At 38.6% G+C, this 20,055-nt stretch overlaps 1 protein-coding gene across 7 annotated transcripts in view; it reads left to right on the top strand.

Annotated features, from left to right (window-relative positions):
- RIF1 (replication timing regulatory factor 1) overlaps positions 1-20,055 on the top strand; it is a 97,946-nt gene that overhangs the window by 21,661 nt on the left and 56,230 nt on the right. For all 7 annotated transcript variants that reach the window (XR_004026566.1, XR_004026563.1, XR_004026567.1 and 4 more), the window contains exons 10-20: positions 1,394-1,545; positions 3,813-3,930; positions 5,197-5,373; positions 5,605-5,715; positions 7,037-7,099; positions 8,386-8,486; positions 10,274-10,360; positions 11,619-11,689; positions 11,889-12,069; positions 13,692-13,799; positions 14,791-14,940. Coding sequence is in view for 1 of the 7 variants with exons in the window: in XM_012496511.2 (XP_012351965.1) it covers positions 1,394-1,545; positions 3,813-3,930; positions 5,197-5,373; positions 5,605-5,715; positions 7,037-7,099; positions 8,386-8,486; positions 10,274-10,360; positions 11,619-11,689; positions 11,889-12,069; positions 13,692-13,799; positions 14,791-14,940 (1,319 nt within the window). In the remaining 6 variants the exon portion in view is untranslated. The remainder of the gene's footprint in view (positions 1-1,393; positions 1,546-3,812; positions 3,931-5,196; positions 5,374-5,604; positions 5,716-7,036; positions 7,100-8,385; positions 8,487-10,273; positions 10,361-11,618; positions 11,690-11,888; positions 12,070-13,691; positions 13,800-14,790; positions 14,941-20,055) is intronic.

Raw genomic sequence — 20,055 nt, 5'->3', positions numbered from 1 at the left:
CTTGGGAGGCTGAGGCAGGAGAATCACTTGAACCCGGGAGGAGGAGGCTGCAGTGAGCCGAGATCTTGCCATTGCACTCCAGCCTGGGCAACAAGAGTGAAACTCCGTCTCTGAATGAGTGAATGAACGAACAAAAAGAGTAGGAACCCCCAAAAAGGAAGTGTCTTGGACTGGAGAACTTGTTCACACAGTGATTGCCTTTATTTTCTTATAGAACTGTTAATTGAAATAGCTAAATGGCAGAGTAGTTGTAACAGACATTGTTGAGTGCCATTCCACCAAATACATGGCCTGACTGATGTTTCAGAATCCTTTTCAAGTCTATTTATTGATTTATTTATTTAGGACGGAGTCTCACTCTGTCGCCCAGCCTGGAGCGCAGTGGCACGATCTCAGCTCACTGCAACCTTTGCCTCCTGGGTCCAAGTGAGTCTCCTGCCTTAGGCTCCTGCGTAGCTGGTATTACAGGCGCCACCGCCATGCCTAGATAACCTTTTCGTAGTTTTAGTAGAGATAGGATTTCACCATGTTGGTCAGACTGGTTTCAAACTCCTGACCTCAACTGACCAGCCCGCCTCATCCTCCCAAAGTGCCAGGATTATAGGCGTGAGCCACCACGCGCAGCCCTTTTAAGGTCCTTTTGGCAAGTTATTTTAGCACAGACTGTGTCTTAATTTTACATATCCCCAGTCTTACTCATTTGGCATAAATGTTTTTTCTGAAGATTGGATTTAATTTCTATGTTGAATTTTAACAACATGATTATTGTTAAGATAGGGCAGTCCTGAATCTAAATGAATCTATTTAGATTTCAAAAATGTATTAAATCAGTGGCCCCAGTAGTAATGATTTTTGATGGAATATATTAATAATTGGTTTTTAAAATGATAGCCTTTTTTGACATAATGTAAACATATGCTTCCATTTCTTTGTCAAATGGGGATAATGAGAATGCTAAAGCAGCTAGGACAGTATTTCTCAAAGTTTTGGCATTTCGTGCTCGATAATTTGTTTTTCGGGACTGTCCTGGTGTATTGTTGAAGTTTAGTAGTGTCCCTAGTCTCTACTCACTAAGATGTCAATAGCATCCCCTCATTTGTAACCAACCTAAGGTATTTCCTGGTGGGAAATTGCCCCGGCATACAATATCTAATAAATATTACTTATTTGTTTTAAAATATATTTTTGACTTATTGAGTGTTTTTGGTTCGGCTGTACTGCAGTTTATCAAAATGCAAGTTTTGGATAGAGCAAGGACAGCCTGGGGATTTATTTAAAAAAATATATTTTAAAATCTGTTCTTCTGCTGTGATAAAAGACTATAGCACAGCTAATGTTAGAGTTAATCTTTAGCTTGGACGTCTCTTTAACTGTGTGCTTATTTTCTTTTAAGATATTCTGTGTAGTGCAAAAAGACTCAAGTTGTTAATGCAGCCTTTGAGTTCCATCCATGTGAGGACAGAAACTCTAGCATTAACAAAACTAGAAGTCTGGTGGTATTTACTGATGAGACTTGGACCTCATCTTCCTGCTAATTTTGAACAGGTAACATTACAAGTGTTGACTATAGCACTTTATGTTTTTGTTAATGTGTTCTTAAATTCTTACCAATGTAATCTTTTAGTGTTATTTTGCTATTTATTAGCAGACTAGAACATAGATCTTTCACTTTACTGGCAGAGAACTTAAATTCATTTCCCACAAGGGATATTGTTCAATTGCTTGAAATGGAGCCCCTTTACCTGAAATGTTTTTATTTATTTATTTTGAGACAGAGTCTTGTTCTGTTTCCCAGGATAGAGTGCAGTGGTGCGATCTCAGTTCACTGCAACCTCCACCTCCTGGGTTCAAGTGATTCTCCTGCGTCAGTCTTCCGAGTAGCTGGGACTACAGGCGCACAACCACACCTGGCTGATTTTTTGTATTTTTTAGTATAGACAGGGTTTGACCGTGGTGGCCAGGCTGGTCTCGCACTCCTGGCCTCAAATGATCTGCCCATGCCAGCCTCCCAAAGTGCTGGGATTACAGACATGAGCCACCGCGCCTGGCCCTGAAATGTTTTTTAAATCAGGAAGTACTCAAATATTCATTCTTACTCTGCAAGCATTATGATTTTAAAAAGAGTCTTTTTTTCCCTAGAGCGTTTGGAATATAATTGAGAAGAAAACCAGCATCAGTGAAATAGAAATCAGCCGGGCGCGGTGGCTCACGCCTGTAATCCTAGCACTGGGAGGCAGAGGCAGGTGGATTGCCCGAGCTCAGGAGTTTGAGACCAGCCTGGGCAACATGGTGAAACGCCGTGTCTACTAAAATACAACAAAGTAGCCGGGTGTGGTGGCATGGGCCTGTAGTCTCAGCTACTCAGGAGGCTGAGGAGAATTGCTTGAACCCAGGAGATGGAGGTTGCAGTGAGCTGAGATCATGCCACTGCACTCCAGCCCGGGCAACAGAGTGAGACTCCATCTCAAAAAATAAAATAAAAAAAAAAGAAATCAAGTGCTACACTGGGTAGATACAAGGTTGGACCAGTTCTTATTTTTTATTCCTCCCTCCATTTTCTAGGCTGCATAGTGATAACCAATGACTTAATCCTATTTGTAGGTTCTTTTTAATTGTTACACAATGATTTTACGAATTTTTCAGGATTTGCATATCCTTACTGGTATTTACATATAAAGTTTAATCTTAACCTAAATCTTTTGAGTTATTGCAATTATTTCCATCCTTGGTTTTTAAATTTTTTTTTTTTTTTTTTTTTTTTGAGATGGAGTCTCGCTCTGTTGCCCAGGCTGGGGTGCAGTGGCGTGATCTCGGCTCACTGCAAGCTCCACCTCCCAAGTTCACGCCATTCTCCTGCGTCAGCCTCCCGAGTAGCTGGGACTACAGGTGCCCGCCACCACGCCCGGCTAATTTTTTGTATTTTTAGTAGAGACGGGGTTTCACTCTGTTAGCCAGGATGGTCTCGATCTCCTGACTTTGTGATCCTCCTCCCTTGGCTTCCCAAAGTGCTGGGATTACAGGCGTGAGCCACTGCGCCCAGCCTGGCTTTTGAATTTTTTTACAGTTAAAAGGAGCAGCTTTACTAACACCTTTTTCATTTCTTTATCACTTATTTTGGATTTTGGGGGTATATTTTACTTCTGGGGGTATATTTTGGGGGTATATTTTATATTTTACATAAAATATGTCCTTATATTTTATATTTTACGTAAAATATGTCCTTATATTTTATATAAATAGCTGCATAGCAGGGAATGCATTCTTGGACAGGAGGACTTACACTTAAGCTATTATTCAGTTCTTAATTTTTTAATATTGAGTTTCAAATTTATACAACATGAAGTAATTGAAGATCGGCATTGTCAATAATGTAATTTGGATCATAATGAATTTTCCAGATTCTACCATTATAAGGGTCCAATAGGCTAATTCTTTGCATTTGTCCAATACATTAATTGGAATAATTTATTTGGTAACTACATGTGACTGGTACTAGGATGATGTTAGAAATGAGCTTTGTCTTAGTTCGTATTTTCCAAAGTTTTAAAAAGTTAAAATTAGTCTACCAATAATGTGTACCAATTCAGATGTTTATGTATATAAACAAACTTAGGTAATACACATTTAGGGCAAATACAGTTGTTCATATTTTTTCCAAATTCCATTTTTTAGCCTGTTTGTGCATGGAAACGATCTGTAAAATGCAATATATATTAAGGCTCCATTTAATTAAATTTATATTATGTGAGGCTTTTAAAAACTGACAGTTGTATAGTTTATAGATCGATGTTTTCTCTTCTTTTACCCCATAGGTTTGTGTGCCTCTGATTCAAAGTACAATAAGCATTGATTCTAATGCCTCACCTCAAGGCAATTCGTGTCATGTGGCTACATCTCCAGGTTTAAATCCTATGACTCCTGTACACAAAGGTAAGAGGTAGATATTCTTGTTTTTTTGCTTTTTTAATCAGGCTTTGTTGACCTAGAACCATAGTTTTGAAGTAGGAAAAAAAAAAAAGGCTTTGAGAGGTTTTGCTCAGTGTTTTTCGTTTGAAATGAAGCACTTCATAATTTTTAGGTTCGTTACCAAAAAATCCATTATGTTTTCCTGTTTTTTTTTTTCTTTTTTTTTTTTTTTAATATTACCGTTGTAAGCGCATTGTTGTGGTTAGAAGACGGATGTTTTTTCAGTACATTATGTGAGGTACATTACAAAAAAAGCCTCAGAGCAGCTAACGTGAAACTGTTGATTTTAGAACCAGAATCTTAGTGCTATTAAAAACAACACATCGGCCGGGTGAGGTGGCTCACGCCTGTAATCCTAGCACTTTGGGAGGCCGAGGCCGGCAGATCACTTGAGGTCAGGCGTTCGAGACCAGCCTGACCAACACGGTGAAACCCCGTCTCTACTGAAAATAAAAAAATTAGCCAGGCATGGTGGTGGGCCCCTGTAATACCAGCTACCTGGGAGGCTGTGGCAGGAGAATCGCTTGAACCCCAGGAGGCGGAGGTTGCAGTGAGCCGAGATCTCGCCACTGCACTCCAGCCTGGGCGACAGAGCGAGACTCAGTCTCAAAAAAACAAAACAACAACAACACTTCAGCCAGGTGCAGTGGCAGGCACCTATAATCTCAGCACTTAGGGGGGCTGAGGTGGGAGGATCACTTGAAGCCAGGAGTTCGATACCACCTGTGCTACGTAGTGAGACCCTGTCTCTACAAAAAATTTAAAAATTAGCTGAGCACAGTGGCATCCATCCATCTATAGTTACAGCTACTTGGAATGCTGATGGGAGAATTGCTTGAGCCCAGGAGTTTGAGGTTATAGTGAACTATGATTGTACCACTGCACTGCCGCCTCGGCAGTACGAGACTGTGTCTCAAAAAAAAAAAAAAAAATCTTAGCAGTTATAAAGTGCCTCTTTATGTATATCATTGAAAGACATATGATATACATATGTATATCATAGAAAGACATATGATATACATATGTATATCATGTATTATTTTATGTTTGCCATCTGAGTCTTCAAAATTTATGTTACAGAATACCTGCATATTAATATTTCAAGGTATGGATTAATGCCTGAGACGTTTAAACTCTGTTTTTAAAAGTTTCGTTGAAATGAAATATATGCATTTGGGTAGCTAATATAAAATAAGCTTGTATGACTTACCCTTTTTTTTTTTCTTAAAGGTGCTTCCTCCCCGTATGGAGCCCCGGGAACTCCCCGAATGAACCTGAGTTCGAATTTAGGTGGAATGGCCACAATCCCTTCCATTCAACTTTTGGGACTTGAAATGTTGCTTCATTTCTTGTTGGGTCCAGAAGTCTTGAGTTTTGCTAAGCAAAATAAACTTGTGCTGAGCTTAGGTATTTAAATGTTTTAAGAATAATTTTAATTACTAACAGTCTAGGACTTAATGCATTGGGGTGAGGAGAGATGTTATTTTTTCACAGCCAAAATATTTTATAATTGTTTATGAAATGTGAATCTTTTATAAAAAACACATCTACTTAATAGACATTTTAAAGTTTTATAGTGAGAAATGTATTTCAGAAATCTGTTGTTTTACATAATTATCTTTTATTCTCCCCTTTCAGAGCCACTGGAATATCCGTTAATCAGCAGCCCTTCTTTTTTTTCCAAACATGCAAATACAGTTATCACTGCTGTTCATGATAGCTTTGTTGCAGTTGGAAAAGATGCCCCCGGTAAGAGAATTTGATTTATTACTTGCTCAAATGTGTGTTTAAAAAGAAGAAAAAATAGGTCAGTCACAGTACCTCACACCTGTAATCCCAGCACTTTGGGAGGCCGAGGTGAGTGGATCACTTGAGCTCAGGAGTTCGAGACCAGCCTGGGCAACATGACAAAACCCTGTCTCTACAAAGCATACAAAAACTAGGTGGGCATATTGGCAGATACCTGTAGTCCCAGCTACTCGGGAGGCATAGGCATGAGAATTGCTTGAGCCCAGGAGGTGGAGGTTGCAGTGAGCCAAGATTGTGCCACTGCACTCCAGCCTGGGTGATAGAGCAAGACTCTATTAAAAAATAAAAAATAAGATAAAATAGCAAATATTTATGTGGTGCCACCTACTGGCCAGATTATGCATTGAGAACTTTATATTTATTCATTTAATTTTTGCCGTAACATTCCATGTTAGTTCATTTTACAAATGAGGAAACTGGGTTATACAGGAAATACATAAGTTGGGCAGAGTCACTTACGAGTGGTAGTACTGTGTCAGGCTCTGTGGCTCTAGCATCTGTGCCTAAACTCCTGTGTTATATGGCCTATCAAATAATGAGGAAAGGCAATTTCAAATATTGTTTGCTGTTTAACAAACAACTGGAAAAAGAATCACAATGAATCACATAATTTTTTTCTATTGGTTGTTAGATACCCTTCTGAATCTCCATGAACAATCTCTGCCTCAAAAGTAGTGGGCATTCAATTCAGAAAAGAAAGATAATAGAAAAAAAGATAAAGCAGTTACCCTTAGTCACACAATTCATTGTTAACATGTTATAATTGTTTTAAGGAAGACATTTATGGCTGGACATGGTAGCTCACGCCTGTAATCCTAGCACTTTGGGAGGCTAAGGTGGGAGGTTCACTTGAGGCAGATGTTTGTGACCAGCCTGGGAAATGTAGTGAGAGTGCTATCTTTACAAAAAATAATTAGTTGGGTGTAGTGGTGTGTACCTATAGTCCTAGCTACTTGGGAGGCTGATGTGGGAAGACTGCTTGAGCCCAGGTTGTTGAGATGACAATGAGCTATGATTGTGCCACTGTACTCCAGCCTTGACAGAGCAAGACCCTATCTCAAAAAATAAACATATTTAGTTTCTGCAAACAAAAACGAAGTGATAGTGTTTTATAAACTTACTACAGGGTTGAATATTATGAGGAAAATTAAGTATTGTTCAATTTATTTGTTTAATGTAAGGAAGTAAAGGGAGAGTGTTAGTCATAGTACGTAGTCATGTGTACTTCATTTAAAATACTCAAGTTTATTTTGTTTGACAGATGTGGTTGTCAGTGCCATCTGGAAGGAGCTAATTAGCTTGGTGAAGTCAGTTACTGAATCAGGTAAGCACTGTTACACTGATCAAATTTTTTTTTGAAACAGGTGGTGATCAGATGATTTTTATAGCATCCGGTGAATTTTTTGGCAATATATAAAATTTACTTTAAAAGTATTTCTTGCACTACCATAGCTTCCAGTTTTTAATTTGTAGTTAATGCTTGAACAACACTGGGGTTAGGTGTGCTGACCCACCACACGGTCGAAAATCTACATATAACTTTTGACTCCCCCAGAACTTAACTACTGATAACTTACTATTGATTGGAAGCCTTGCTGATAACATAAATAGCTGATAAACACATATTTATATGTTATGTGCATTATATGCTGTGTTCATTAACAATATAGTAAATTAGAGAAAAGAATGTTAGGAAAATCATAAGAGAAAACATAGTCATTAAGTGGAAACCGGTTATGTTCCTGTCTTTATGTTGAGTACACTAAGGAGGGAAGAGGAGGGGTGGAACTTGCTGTTTCTGGGATGGAAGAAAATCTGAATATGAGTGAACTCATGCCATCCAAACCCGTGTTGTTCAAGGGTCAACTGTACTTAGTATTGTTGATTTAGAAAAAAAAATAAATTTTTATAGCTCTCTGTATAGTCATCTCTAAAATAACATGCTTAGAAATACACCCTTCTAGCCGGGCGCGGAGGCTCATGCCCGTAATTCCAGAACTTTGGGAGGCCGAGGCGGGCGGATCACCTGAGGTCAGGAGTTTGAGACCCGTCTGACCAACATGGAGAAACCCCGCCTCTACTAAAAATACGAAATTAGCCAGGCATGGTGGTGCATGCCTGCAATCTCCAGCTACTCGGGAGGCTGAGGCAGGAGAATTGCTTGAACCTGGGAGGCGGAGGTTGCACTGAGCTGAGATGGCGCCATTGCACTCCAGCCTGGGCAATAAGAGTGAAACTCCAAAAAAAAAAAAAAAAAAGTAAATACACCGTTCTCGGCCAGGCATGGTGGCTCATGCCTGTAATCCCAACACTTTGGGAAGCTGAGATGGGTGGATCACCTGAGGTCAGGAGTTTGAGACCAGCCTAGCAAACCCATCTCTACTAAAAATATAAAAATTAGCCAGCATGGTGGTGCACACCTGTAATCCCAGCTACTCAGGAGGCTGAGGCAGGAGAATCGCTTGAACCCAGAGGTGGTGGTTGCAGTGAGCCAAGATTGTGCCCCTGTACCGTACCAGCTTGGGTGACAGAGCAAGACCCTGTCTCAAAAAAAAAAAAAAAAAAAAAAAAAAAGAACTATACCCTAACTTTTTTTTTTTTTTTTAATAGGTAACAAAAAAGAGAAACCAGGTTCTGAAGTTTTGACTCTCTTATTAAAGTTTTTGGAAAGCATAGTAAAGTCTGAAGTATTTCCTGTATCAAAAACGCTGGTAAGTATAATACCCATATGTTGGACTTTAAAAACCATTTTCTGAAGTTAAATTTTATATTGAAGATATGTGCACAGATCTAGTTTGGGAAGACTTTTTTTATATCAAGCATTCATCAGCAGTCTAGTCCTGTTGCAATAAGTGCCATTCTATTAACTGTAGAGTCATTTGAAACCTTTTTAATAAAGTGAGTATAACAACAGACACAAAAGTCTTCAGTGTGGTAAGAAAAAAGTATCCGCCATACAGAGAAAAACTAGGGTTAAAGGACATGAAACCTGAACTGAAGAAACTCAGATGTCCTTTATTTTTATGACAAGATTGCTGAAAACTACTAATAGTTAGCTGGTACTTTGTTTTAAATTACCTTTTTTAACCAAGATAATTACTTTGGTATTAAAACACATTTTTTTTTTTTAAACCCGTGTAGTACAGGAAGAAAAGTGAATTGGATATGATTTTGATGATATGGGCATCTCAAAATAAGCTCCAATGGAACAAACAATACCCTTAAATTCTGATTTTGTTTTCCTTTATGCACTTTGACAGTTACTTGTTGTGTGGCAGTATAGCATAGTGGTTAATATCAAGGGCTCTGGAGCAGACTAGGTTGAATACCAGCCTAACTATTTATTAGCTGAGTAAATTTGTGCAATTTATCTATTCCCTTGGCTTTGCCTAACCCCATATGTAAGGAGGGAATGTAGCAGTAGTTAAAGACTAAATGAATTGATACATGGAAAGTACTATGGGCCAGGAACAAACTAATACTGTCTATTATTATTACTAATCTGTTTCAGATGACAATATGTGAAAATGTATTTTCACTGACATAACTCTTCTATAACATTTAAGTTATGTAGTGCATGTTCATACCAGTATATTACCGCTGGGCATGGTGGCTCACATCTGTAATCCCAGCACTTTGGGAGGTCAAGGTGGGCAAATTGCAAAAATTAGCCAGGCATGGTGACATGCCTGTAATCCCAGCTTTTATGGAAGCAGAGGTGGGAGAATCACTTGAGCCCATGAGGTTGAGGCTGCAGTGAGCCAAGATCGTGCCACTGCAATCCAGCCTGGACAACAATGAGACCCTGTCTCAAAAAAGAAAAAAAGAGAGTATGGTAGTATTTTTGGAGAGCAATTTGGTTGTCTCAGTCAGTTTGATTTAGCAATCTTAGACCCAACTATTAGTTAGCAGTCCTTTGAATATTTGCTTTGGGTACCAGTATAATTAATTGCAGAATTTCTATTAGTAGTATAAAAAAACATAGAAATAGCCCCAAGGTCTCTTAATAGAAAAATGGTTGACTAAATAATGGACATTCATATAGCAATATTTTTATATATTGACGTGAAAATTCTGTAACAAGGTAAAATGAAGGTTAGTTGCAGAGTTTAATATCATTAGTGATTTACAGTGTAATGGCTTTAATGGTTTAAAGGAATATGTGTATAACTGGGTGCCCAAGAAGTTGTGTGTTTTTCTGTGTACTTACATATACAGAAATTTAGAAGGTCTAGGAAAATAGACTCTGAACTGAAAATATTGATTATCATTGGAGATTAAAGACTTTACCTGCTTTTTATATTTCTGTTTGAACTTTTCAAACGGATGCAGTATATTCATGTTAGCGAATGAATGTATTTGATCTTTTTTAACTAATGAGATTATATTTATGTTAATGAATGAACATTACTTGTAATTGAGATACAGTTAACACTCAGATTTTTATTAGATAATATTTTTATGGCTAATTTACTGTAAAACCTTTTATCTCTCATAGGTCCTCATGGAAATTACAATTAAAGGACTTCCTCAGAAAGTATTAGGTTCACCAGCATATCAGGTTGCTAATATGGATATTCTTAATGCAAGTATCTTAAATGTAATATGATGAAGATTGGCCAAAAACATTTATACTTCCCTTTTTTATATTTTATTTTATTTTATTTTATGTTATGTTATTTATTTTTGAGACGGAGTTTTGCTCTTGTTGACCAGGCTGGAGAGCAGTGGCACGATCTTGGCTCACTGCAACCTCTGCCTCCCAGGTTCAAGCTATTCTCCTGCCTCAACCTCCTGAGTAGCTGGGATTACAGGCATGTGCCACCACGCCCGGCTAATTTTGTATTTTTATAGAGATGGGGTTTCTCCATGTTGGTCAGGCCGGTCTTGAACTCCTAACCTCAGGTGATCCCCCCCGCCTTGCTCTTCCAGATGCTGGGACTACAGGTGTGAGCCACTGTGCCCAGCCATATTTCCCCCCCCCTTTTTTTTTTAACGAAAGGTAACCTTGTAAAATTCTGAGAGTATTGGATTTGAAGTATATTGACCAAATTAAAGGAAAAACTGATAGTTAATGTAAAGAATTAAATATGCTGCTATGTGAATGAAAAAACTATTTTCCTGGATTAAATAAATGGCTCCAAAAGGAAAGTTTCCTGTTTGTTTATATACGATAATAGTGTAGGTTACTGCCATAAATATTGGAAGCTAATGGAAAATGCAATTAGTATCTCTAGGATATAGGCATTGGGATTCCAGTAAGTTTTAAATCGATGTTCTTTTTATATTTGGAATCTCATAATTCCTTGATTTTCTGTGTAGAGGAAACAGCTATGATTAGACTATAAAGAGCTTGATTTTTTTTTTTTTTTTTTTTTTGAGACGGAGTCAGGCTGTTGCCCAGTCTGGAGTGCAGTGGTGTGATCTCGGCTCACTGCAATCTCCTTCTCCTGGGCTCACGCCATTCTCCTGCCTCAGTCTCCTGAGTAGCTGGGACTACAGGCGCATGCCACCCTGCCCAGCTAGTTTTTTTGTATTTTTAGTACAGACGGAGTTTCACCGTGTTAGCCAGGATGGTCTCGATCTCCTGAACTCGTGATCCACCTGCCTCGGCCTCCCAGAGTGCTGGGATTACAGGAGTGAGCCACTGCGCCCGGCCAAGAGCTTGATTTTTGTGTGTAGTTTATGGAAATAATTTTACTAACATGGTTGTCATACCCTAAGTAATGCCAAAAGTTAAATTTGTCATGCTTAAAACAGTTTTATTTCTTAAATAACCAATTATAAAAAACAAGTGTTCTATTCTTTGTAACTGAGAAGATTGACTTCATTTTCTCCTTCAGGGAACTCCAGCTTTGTTCTTAATTCAATTAATTTTCAACAATTTCTTGGAATGTGGTGTATCAGATGAAAGGTAAGTTTGTACTTTAACTTGAAACTTTGTCTTGGAAAGGTTATGTAATGAATGAGATTATGTACTATTTCATAAGTTTAAGTTTTTTTTTTAAAAAAGGATTCGTTAACTTTTTGTCAGTTATTTTAGAATTTTGTTAACATTAAATTAATATATTCCTGCCAAAAAGTTGATGCATTGTTTATAATTTTTTGTTCAGGTTCTTTCTCAGTTTGGAATCACTTGTAGGCTGTGTTCTTTCTGGTCCAACTTCACCACTAGCTTTCAGTGACTCAGTTTTAAATGTTATTAATCAAAATGCAAAGCAGTTGGAAAATAAGGAGCATCTCTGGAAAATGTGGAGTGTTATAGTCACCCCATTAACTGAATTGATTAATCAGGTATGAAATAAATCTGCTACATATTTTGGATAATATACCTTTTTTTTTTGTTAGTGCAATTGGGAAATGAATAGAAGTTTGAATTTGAATAGAAGGTAGTAAATATTTTTTTCTGGTGGAATTGACAAACGCACTTTTGATTGATTTTATTGCATTTCTGCCTCACTGGTAAAGAAACTATAACTTAATGGGGACTAATCAGCTTCATTTTCTTCAGTAGCGATTATAAATGTAGAAGGCTCATATAGATGTAAATTCTTGTATCTTGGGTTCTTTCAGTAGTTTTATTAACAGGGAATAACAGCGGTTATCTTGACTAGGCTATATATTCCCATAGTTAAGCCACGTTGGTGATTACCTCAAAGCCATATAGCATTTCCTTAAGTCAGGAATCTGTTGAGAGTTGAATAATCTGTGTATTTAAATACTTAAATCCTTAATATTTATCTATTTAACAAAAGTGGGAATAGTGACAGGCTGTGGAGCACAAGTTCTGTTTATGATTTGTCAGCCTCTTTGTCAGTCTTTAAATGGGAATACGCATTCTCTGGGCTAATAGTGCTGTAACTCAAAAATGAAATAACTTGAAGGAATTTTGTTGTTGTTGTTGTTGAGTTGGAATCTCACTCTGTCACCCAGGCTAGAGTGCAGTGGCACAATCTTGGCTCACTGCAACCTCCGCCTCCCAGGTTGAAGCGTTCTCCTGTCTCAGCCTCCCGAGTAGCTGGGACTACAGGTGCACACCACCACGCCTAGTTAATTTTTGTATTTTTAGTTGAGATGGGGTTTCACTGTATTGGTCAGGCTGATCTCAAACTCTTGACCTCAGCCTCAGCCTCCCAAAGTGCTGGGATTACAGGCATGAGCCACTGTGCTCAGCTTTTTACGTTACAGTTAACGTAGCCCTTGTTTTGGCTACTCAAGCTAGCACACTATTCTTCTGGAAGAAAAGTCATTTACATTCTTAAATAGCTTCCCACTGTTAGAAGGATCACAGAGACCCTTTTTATTGTATTAGTTTTTGCTGGAATCCTGTGTATATACAGTAGAAGACTTTGGAGTTGGCTCTGGGATTCTTTTTTAGAACTTAAACATAGTGCATAATTTCCCCAGGTTGCTCGTAACAAATTACAGCCAACTGGTGACTTAAAACTACAGGGATTTATTCTCTCACAGTTCTGGAGACCAGCTATCCAAAATCAAGGAGTTGGTAGGATTGGTTTCTCCTGGAGCTCTGAGGCAGAATCTATTCATGCCTCTCAGCTTCTGGTGGTTGCTGGCAATCCTTGACCTTCCTTGGGTTTTAGCTGCATCACTTGACTATGCCTCCATCTTCACATGGTATTGTTCTCTTTGCCTATCCAAATTTTCCTCTTACAGAAAAGACTCCATTCATTGGATTGGGGCTGACCCTAATCCAGTAGGACCTCATCTGAACATCTGCAAACTTTATTTCCAAATAAGACTACATTCGTAGGTTCCAGGGGTTAGGAGTTAAACTTATTTTGAATCTCATCATTGGGGAACACAGTTTTGCCCACTACTTATAAATAAGTTATGTTACTACTTAGGATTAGAATAAGATGGTAGTTTGTCTAACTTCATTATTTTTCTTGTTTTAGACCAATGAAGTAAATCAAGGTGATGCCTTAGAACATAATTTTAGTGCCATCTATGGTGCATTGACTTTACCAGTAAACCACATTTTTTCAGAACAGAGATTTCCAGTGGTAAGGCATTGTCAAGTATTGACTTCTGAGGGATTTGTATTTTTCTGAAAATATTATTTCATCCTTTATAATCAGTTTCCACAATGATTTTTCTTTTTCTTTTTCTCTTTTTTTTTTTTTTCGTGACAGTCTCACATTGTCGTCCAGGCTTGGAGTACAGTGGTGCAATCTCAGCTTACTGCAACCTCTGCTTCCTGGGTTCAAGCAATTTTCCTGTCTCAGCCTCCCAAGTAGTGGGACTACAGGACCATGCCACTGCGCCCAGCTAATTTTTGTATTTTTAGTAGAAATGGAGTTTCACCATATTGGTCAGGCTTGTCTCGAACTCCTGACCTCAAGTGATCCACCCGCCTTGGCCTCCCAAAGTGCTGGGATTACAGGCGTGAGCCACCATGCCCAGCCCACAATAATTTCTAAAATAAGACTTCTTTATGACTTTATTATTAGCTTAGGAGAATGATGAAGGACAAGAGAAGTTCTTATGGATCTTTGATAATTTTTGGTATCATGGCCTTATTTCGTCTCTTCAGTTAGATCTCTGGGGTGTGGGGGAAAGGTTATTACCCTGTGTTAGTCTCTTTTTTATTTTGAGACAGAGTTTCGCTCTTGTTGCCCAGGCTGGAGTGCAGTGGTGCAATCTTGGCTCACTGCTACCTCCACCTCCTGGGTTCAAGCAGTTCTCCTACCTCAGCCTCCCGAGTAGCTGGGATTACAGGCGTTCGCCACTTCGTCTGGCTGATTTTTTGTATTTTTAGTAGAGACAGGGTTTCGCCATGTTGGCCTCGAACTCCTGACCTCGGGTGATCCATCCACCTCGGCCTCCCAAAGTGCTGGGGTTACAGGCGTGAGCCACTGCGCCCGGCCGTTAGTCTCTTTTTTGACACACTGAATGTTGCAGTGTTTTTAAAAAATGTTAAAGATGTATTGATTCTATAAACTTTGATAGATAGGTATATATTAACAAAACTTCTTTTTTTATTGTTATTGGTAGACCACCATGAAGACTTTGCTTAGAACTTGGTCAGAATTATATAGAGCATTTGCTCGTTGTGCTGCTTTGGTGGCAACAGCAGAAGAGAACTTGTGCTGTGAGGAACTTTCTTCTAAGATAATGTCCAGTTTGGAAGATGAAGGCTTTTCTGTGAGTTTGTCCTGATGCTACTTTTGTTTGTTTTTAAAGGATTCTTTTCAAGTAAATGGAGATAATAATTGTGAACTATCACTTATTACTGCTTCTATTTATATGTGACAAAGTTGATACTGAAAACTAGTATGCTTTGTATAACAGTTTTGTGTCTCTGGGCTCTAAGGTTCATGTTTTGGGATCATTAACAGTGAAGATCTTTTACTATACTGTGTATCTCCTTGTGCTTGTGTCATTCTAGATTAACACGTCAAGGGCCTTGCTGTCCTGGACCTCACTTTCTCTTAAGTATCTGTTAGATGTTTAAATTCAATCCCTTTGAAAGTTTGTAGTCTTAGAAAATATAAGTCTCTTTTCTCTTTCCTTCCCTCCTCATGGAAAGGACAGTTGTTGGAAACAGATTGATATGCGTCATTCCAGAATAGACCTCTTTCTGTTTACACATGTCATTTGTATATTGATAACTTGCATATGCATATGAATACGGTATTCTTGCCAATGAAATCCTTATTGCATTTATTCCGAAGTAATTTTGTAACTTTTCGTAAAACACTGTCTTGGCTCCGTTTCAAGTCAATCCATATAGCTCTATTATTTGTTTCAGCTGCTGTCTAGTATGCTGTAGTATGGTTGTACCATTACTTGGAATTCTATTATTTATTTATTTTATTATTTTTTGAGACGGAGTCACTCTGCCGCCCAGGCTGGAGTGCAGTGGCACGATCTCAGCTCACTGCAGCCTCTGCCTTCTGGGTTCAAGCGACTCTTCTGCCTCAGCCTCCCGAGTAGCTGGGACTACAGTTGCACACCACCATGCCCAGCTAATTTTTGTATTTTTAGTAGAGATGAGGTTTCACCATGTTGGCCAGGCTGGTCTCGAACTCTTGACCTGAGATGATCCACCTTGGCCTCCCAAAGTGCTAGGATTACAGACGTGAGCCATTGCACCTGGCCTGGAATTCTATTATTTTAAGGACATTTTGGTTGTTTCAATTATTTATTACTGTGTATGATCCTGGTAATGGCCTTCACACAGAAACCGTTGTTTTTCCATGAAGATTATTGAAATGATATTTGTTGTGCTTGTTTTCTCTACATCTTATATCTAACACATATTTTAATGAGGAATAAAAGAAAGTAAAAATAACAGTTCTTTTTTTTCCCCCTGAGACAGAGTCTCACAGTGATTGTCAGGTGGCAACCCAGGCTGGAGTGCATTGGTGCAATATGGGCTCACTGTAACCTCTGCCTCCAGGTTCAAACGATTCTCCTCCCTAGTAGCTGGGATTACAGGTGTGCACCACCACGCCTGGCAAATTTTTGTATTTTTAGTAGAGAGGGGGTTTCACCATGTTGACCAGGCTGGTCTGGAACTCCTGACCTCAGATGATTAGCCCGCCTCAGCCTTCCAAAGTGTTGGGGTTATAGGCATGAGCCACCACGCCCAGGCAAAAATAACAGTTCTTATTGTAAAAGATTACAAACAATAAAGCAAATTCCCCTTCACACACGTCTTCTCATCGTAATAATCACTACCCATAGATGTTCATTGTTTTAGTGTTTTAAATGGATTTATATACATATCCTCTACTTGTTATTAGCACAATTCTAATTGCATTTGTCAGAGTGACTTTAAAAATGAAAATCAGATCTTGTCACTCTTGAAGTACTATAGTTTTTTGTTAGATTTGGAATAAAAATCTGAGCTTCTTACACTACCCATGAGGTTTCTGCTTCCTTTTCCAAAGGACTTACCTAATCGCACTTGTTTATTTTTATTGCATAGCATCTTGTTATTTCCTTTTTAGTACTGTCTCGAAATTGTTTATTTCTGTACTTTATTATGTTATTTCACCCACACTCCATGAGGTTAGGGACACTGTCTGTCATGATGGTGATTATCTCTGGGATCTGTCTACTGAATAAATAATGTGCGGGTTTTTATAACTGATCGGGAAAAGATTGACCCTCAGTTATCACCTTTTAAAAATGGTCTTAGTTAGGCTTTCTCCCTTTGTTCTTTTCCAGAAGAAACTTGGAGTCTATCAAATTTCACAAAATACCCTGTTGAGATTTTGCTTGGCTTTGATAAGGGTGAATTCACAGATTAATTCGGAAAAGAATTTACGTCTTTCTAATCAAATTGTTCCTTCCAAGGATTTGTGTTTATTTAGGTCTTCTAAAGTTAACCTAACTTGATTATTGTTTTTAAGCAATTTTTTAATGTATTATAGATGGGTCTGTTCTTCCCTCATACTTGATTGTTGCTGAAGGACATAAAAGTTGTTGCTTACATATTTCCTTGTATTGAAACACGTGTTTTTGGGATACACCTCTTGGTTACAGTGCTATTCTTTTAAATTATCATAGGATTAATTTTTTTTCTGCATGTATATCTTCATTAGTGATATTGGAGTTCTCATTGTTCAATTTTTGTATTATGGCAATAGTGACCTCTTAGAATGATTTAGAAAACTGTTCTTCACCAATTTATATAGTGTAAGAGGAATGCCAGATCTACAGTTGTATTCTTTTTTCTTTCTCTCTTTTTCTCTTTCTTTTCTTTCTTTCTTGATGAGGTCTTGCTGTGTTGCCCAAGCTGGAGGGTAGTGGCTATTCACAGGCACCACACACACTACAGGCTCCAACTCCTGGGTTCAGGCAGTCATCCTGCCTCAGCCTCCCAAGTGGGTTGGACTACGTGATGCCAAGCCCATCAATCTTTTTGTTCTGAAGTCTTCTCTTTTCTCGGTTGGACTTGGTAATTAAAGGCTTATCTAAGTCTACCAAGGAAAACAGCATATAGTTTTATTTTATTGATCATTACTACACAGCTTTTTACTTTTCTTTGTCATTACATACATTGCATGGTTTTGTTTTAAAGCTTTTTTCAAACATGCATGTAAGACTTTGATTACTGCCATCAGTGATCATATAGACTACTTTGATGCCTTTTTTTTTTTTTTGAGACTGAGTTTCACTCTTGTTGTCCAGGCTGGAGTGCAGTGGTGCGATCTCGGCTTACTGCAACCTCTGCCTCTGGGTTCAAGTGATTCTCCTGCCTTAGCCTCCCTAGTAGCTGGGATTAAAGGCGCGTGCCACCACTCCTGGCTAATTTTGTATTTTTAGTAGAGATGGGGTTTCTCCATGTTGGCCAGGCTGGTCTTGAACTCCTGACCTCAGGTGATTCCGCCTGCCTTGGCCTCCCAAAGTGCTGGGATTACAGGTGTGAGCCACTGCACCCAGCCTTTGATGCCCCCTTTTTTTTTTTTTTTTTTTTTTTTTAAATAGCCCTGGGGAACTTGGGTGCTTTGCAAGTTGAGTTTTTTTATGGATATGTGTTGCTATTTTATCATTAGTTTTTTATTTTACTGTATTGTGATCAGAGAGGATCATCTGGGACTTCTAATTTTGGAATTCATCCTGTGTTACAACTGTGATAATGTGGTTTTATAATTGTTTATAAGACACTTGGGATCAGGTATCTCCCTGACTATGAATTTCCTGTATATTAACATGTTTATTAAATACTTTGCTGCCATATTGTTATACATTAGAGATTAATGACTGTTGATGTTTTCATGGTATTGTGTTCCTTGTTACTGCCTTTTTCTTAAATTCTACCAGCTTGAAATTTATTATACCTTCTTGAAAATTTGTGTCAAATGTGTCTTTAAAAACACCGTCCTAAGCAATAATTCTTTTTTTTTTTTGCCATTATTCTTAATTTTTTTTTCTTTTTTATTATTATACTTTAGGTTTTAGGGTACATGTGCACAATATGCAGGTTTGTTACATATGTATCCATGTGCCATGTTGTTTTGCTGCACCCATTAACTCGTCATTTAGCATTAGGTGTATCTCCTAATGCTGTCCCTCCCCCCTCCCCCCACCCCGCAACAGTCCCCGGAGTGTGATGTTCCCCTTCCTGTGTCCATGAGTTCTCATTGTTCAGTTCCCGCCTATGAGTGAGAACAGGTGCTGGAGAGGATGTGGAGAAATAGGAACACTTTCACACTGTTGGTGGGACTGTAAACTAGTTCAACCATTGTGGAAGTCAGTGTGGCGATTCCTCAGGGATCCAGAACTAGAAATACCATTTGACCCAGCCATCCCATTACTGGGTATATACCCAAAGGACTATAAATCATGCTGCTATAAAGACACATGCACACGTATGTTTATTGCGGCACTATTCACAATAGCAAAGAGTTGGAACCAACCCAAATGTCCAACAACGATAGACTGGATTAAGAAAATGTGGCACATATACACCATGGAATACTATGCAGCCATAAAAAATGATGAGTTCACGTCCTTTGTAGGGACATGGATGAAACTGGAAAACATCATTCTCAGTAAACTATTGCAAGGACAAAAAACCAATAATTCTTTCTTTTTTTTTGACGGAGCCTTGCTCTGTCGCAGGCTGGCGTGCAATGGTGCGATCTCGGCTCACTGCAGCCTCCGCCTCCCGGGTTCAAGCAGTTTTCCTGCTTCAGCCTCCCGAGTAGCTGGGGTTACAAGCATTCACCGCCACACCTGGCTAATTTTTGTGTTTTTGGTAGAGACGGAGTTTCACTATGTTGGCCAGGCTGGTCTCGAACTCCAGACCTTAGGTGATCCGCCCACCTCAGCCTCCCAAAGTGCTGGGATTACAGGCGTGAGCCACCAGTCCTGGCCAGCAACTTCTTTTTATGTTTTGTTTCCACTGGGTTTAGTGAATATTTTTACTTCATAATTTTCAAGAGGAATTTGATAGAGAATCTGTGATCCTAGTATTTACAATCTCAGTTTATTGGTTGATATGCTGGCTTTTATGGGGATCTTAAAGGTGAATTATTTTTCTTAAATATTGAGGAAGAGAAAGTACAGTGTTTGACACACAGTTAACTGAAAAAGATTTGTAATCATGTATGGTCATGCGCCTCATAACAATGTGTCAGTCAACAACAGACCGCAAATCTAGTGCTACATATCCTAAGCAGAACGTTATAATATGGTATTTTTACTGTGTCTTTTCGATGCTTAGATACACAAATACATACCATTGTGTTACAATTGCCTACGGTATTCAGTATAATAACTACACCCCTATACAGGTGCCTAGGC

This window comes from Nomascus leucogenys, chromosome 17 (assembly GCF_006542625.1).
Source record: "Nomascus leucogenys isolate Asia chromosome 17, Asia_NLE_v1, whole genome shotgun sequence".
Taxonomy (NCBI): domain Eukaryota; kingdom Metazoa; phylum Chordata; class Mammalia; order Primates; family Hylobatidae; genus Nomascus; species Nomascus leucogenys.
Note: the sequence above shows the minus strand (reverse complement) of the source record. Positions and strands in the feature narration are given on the sequence as shown.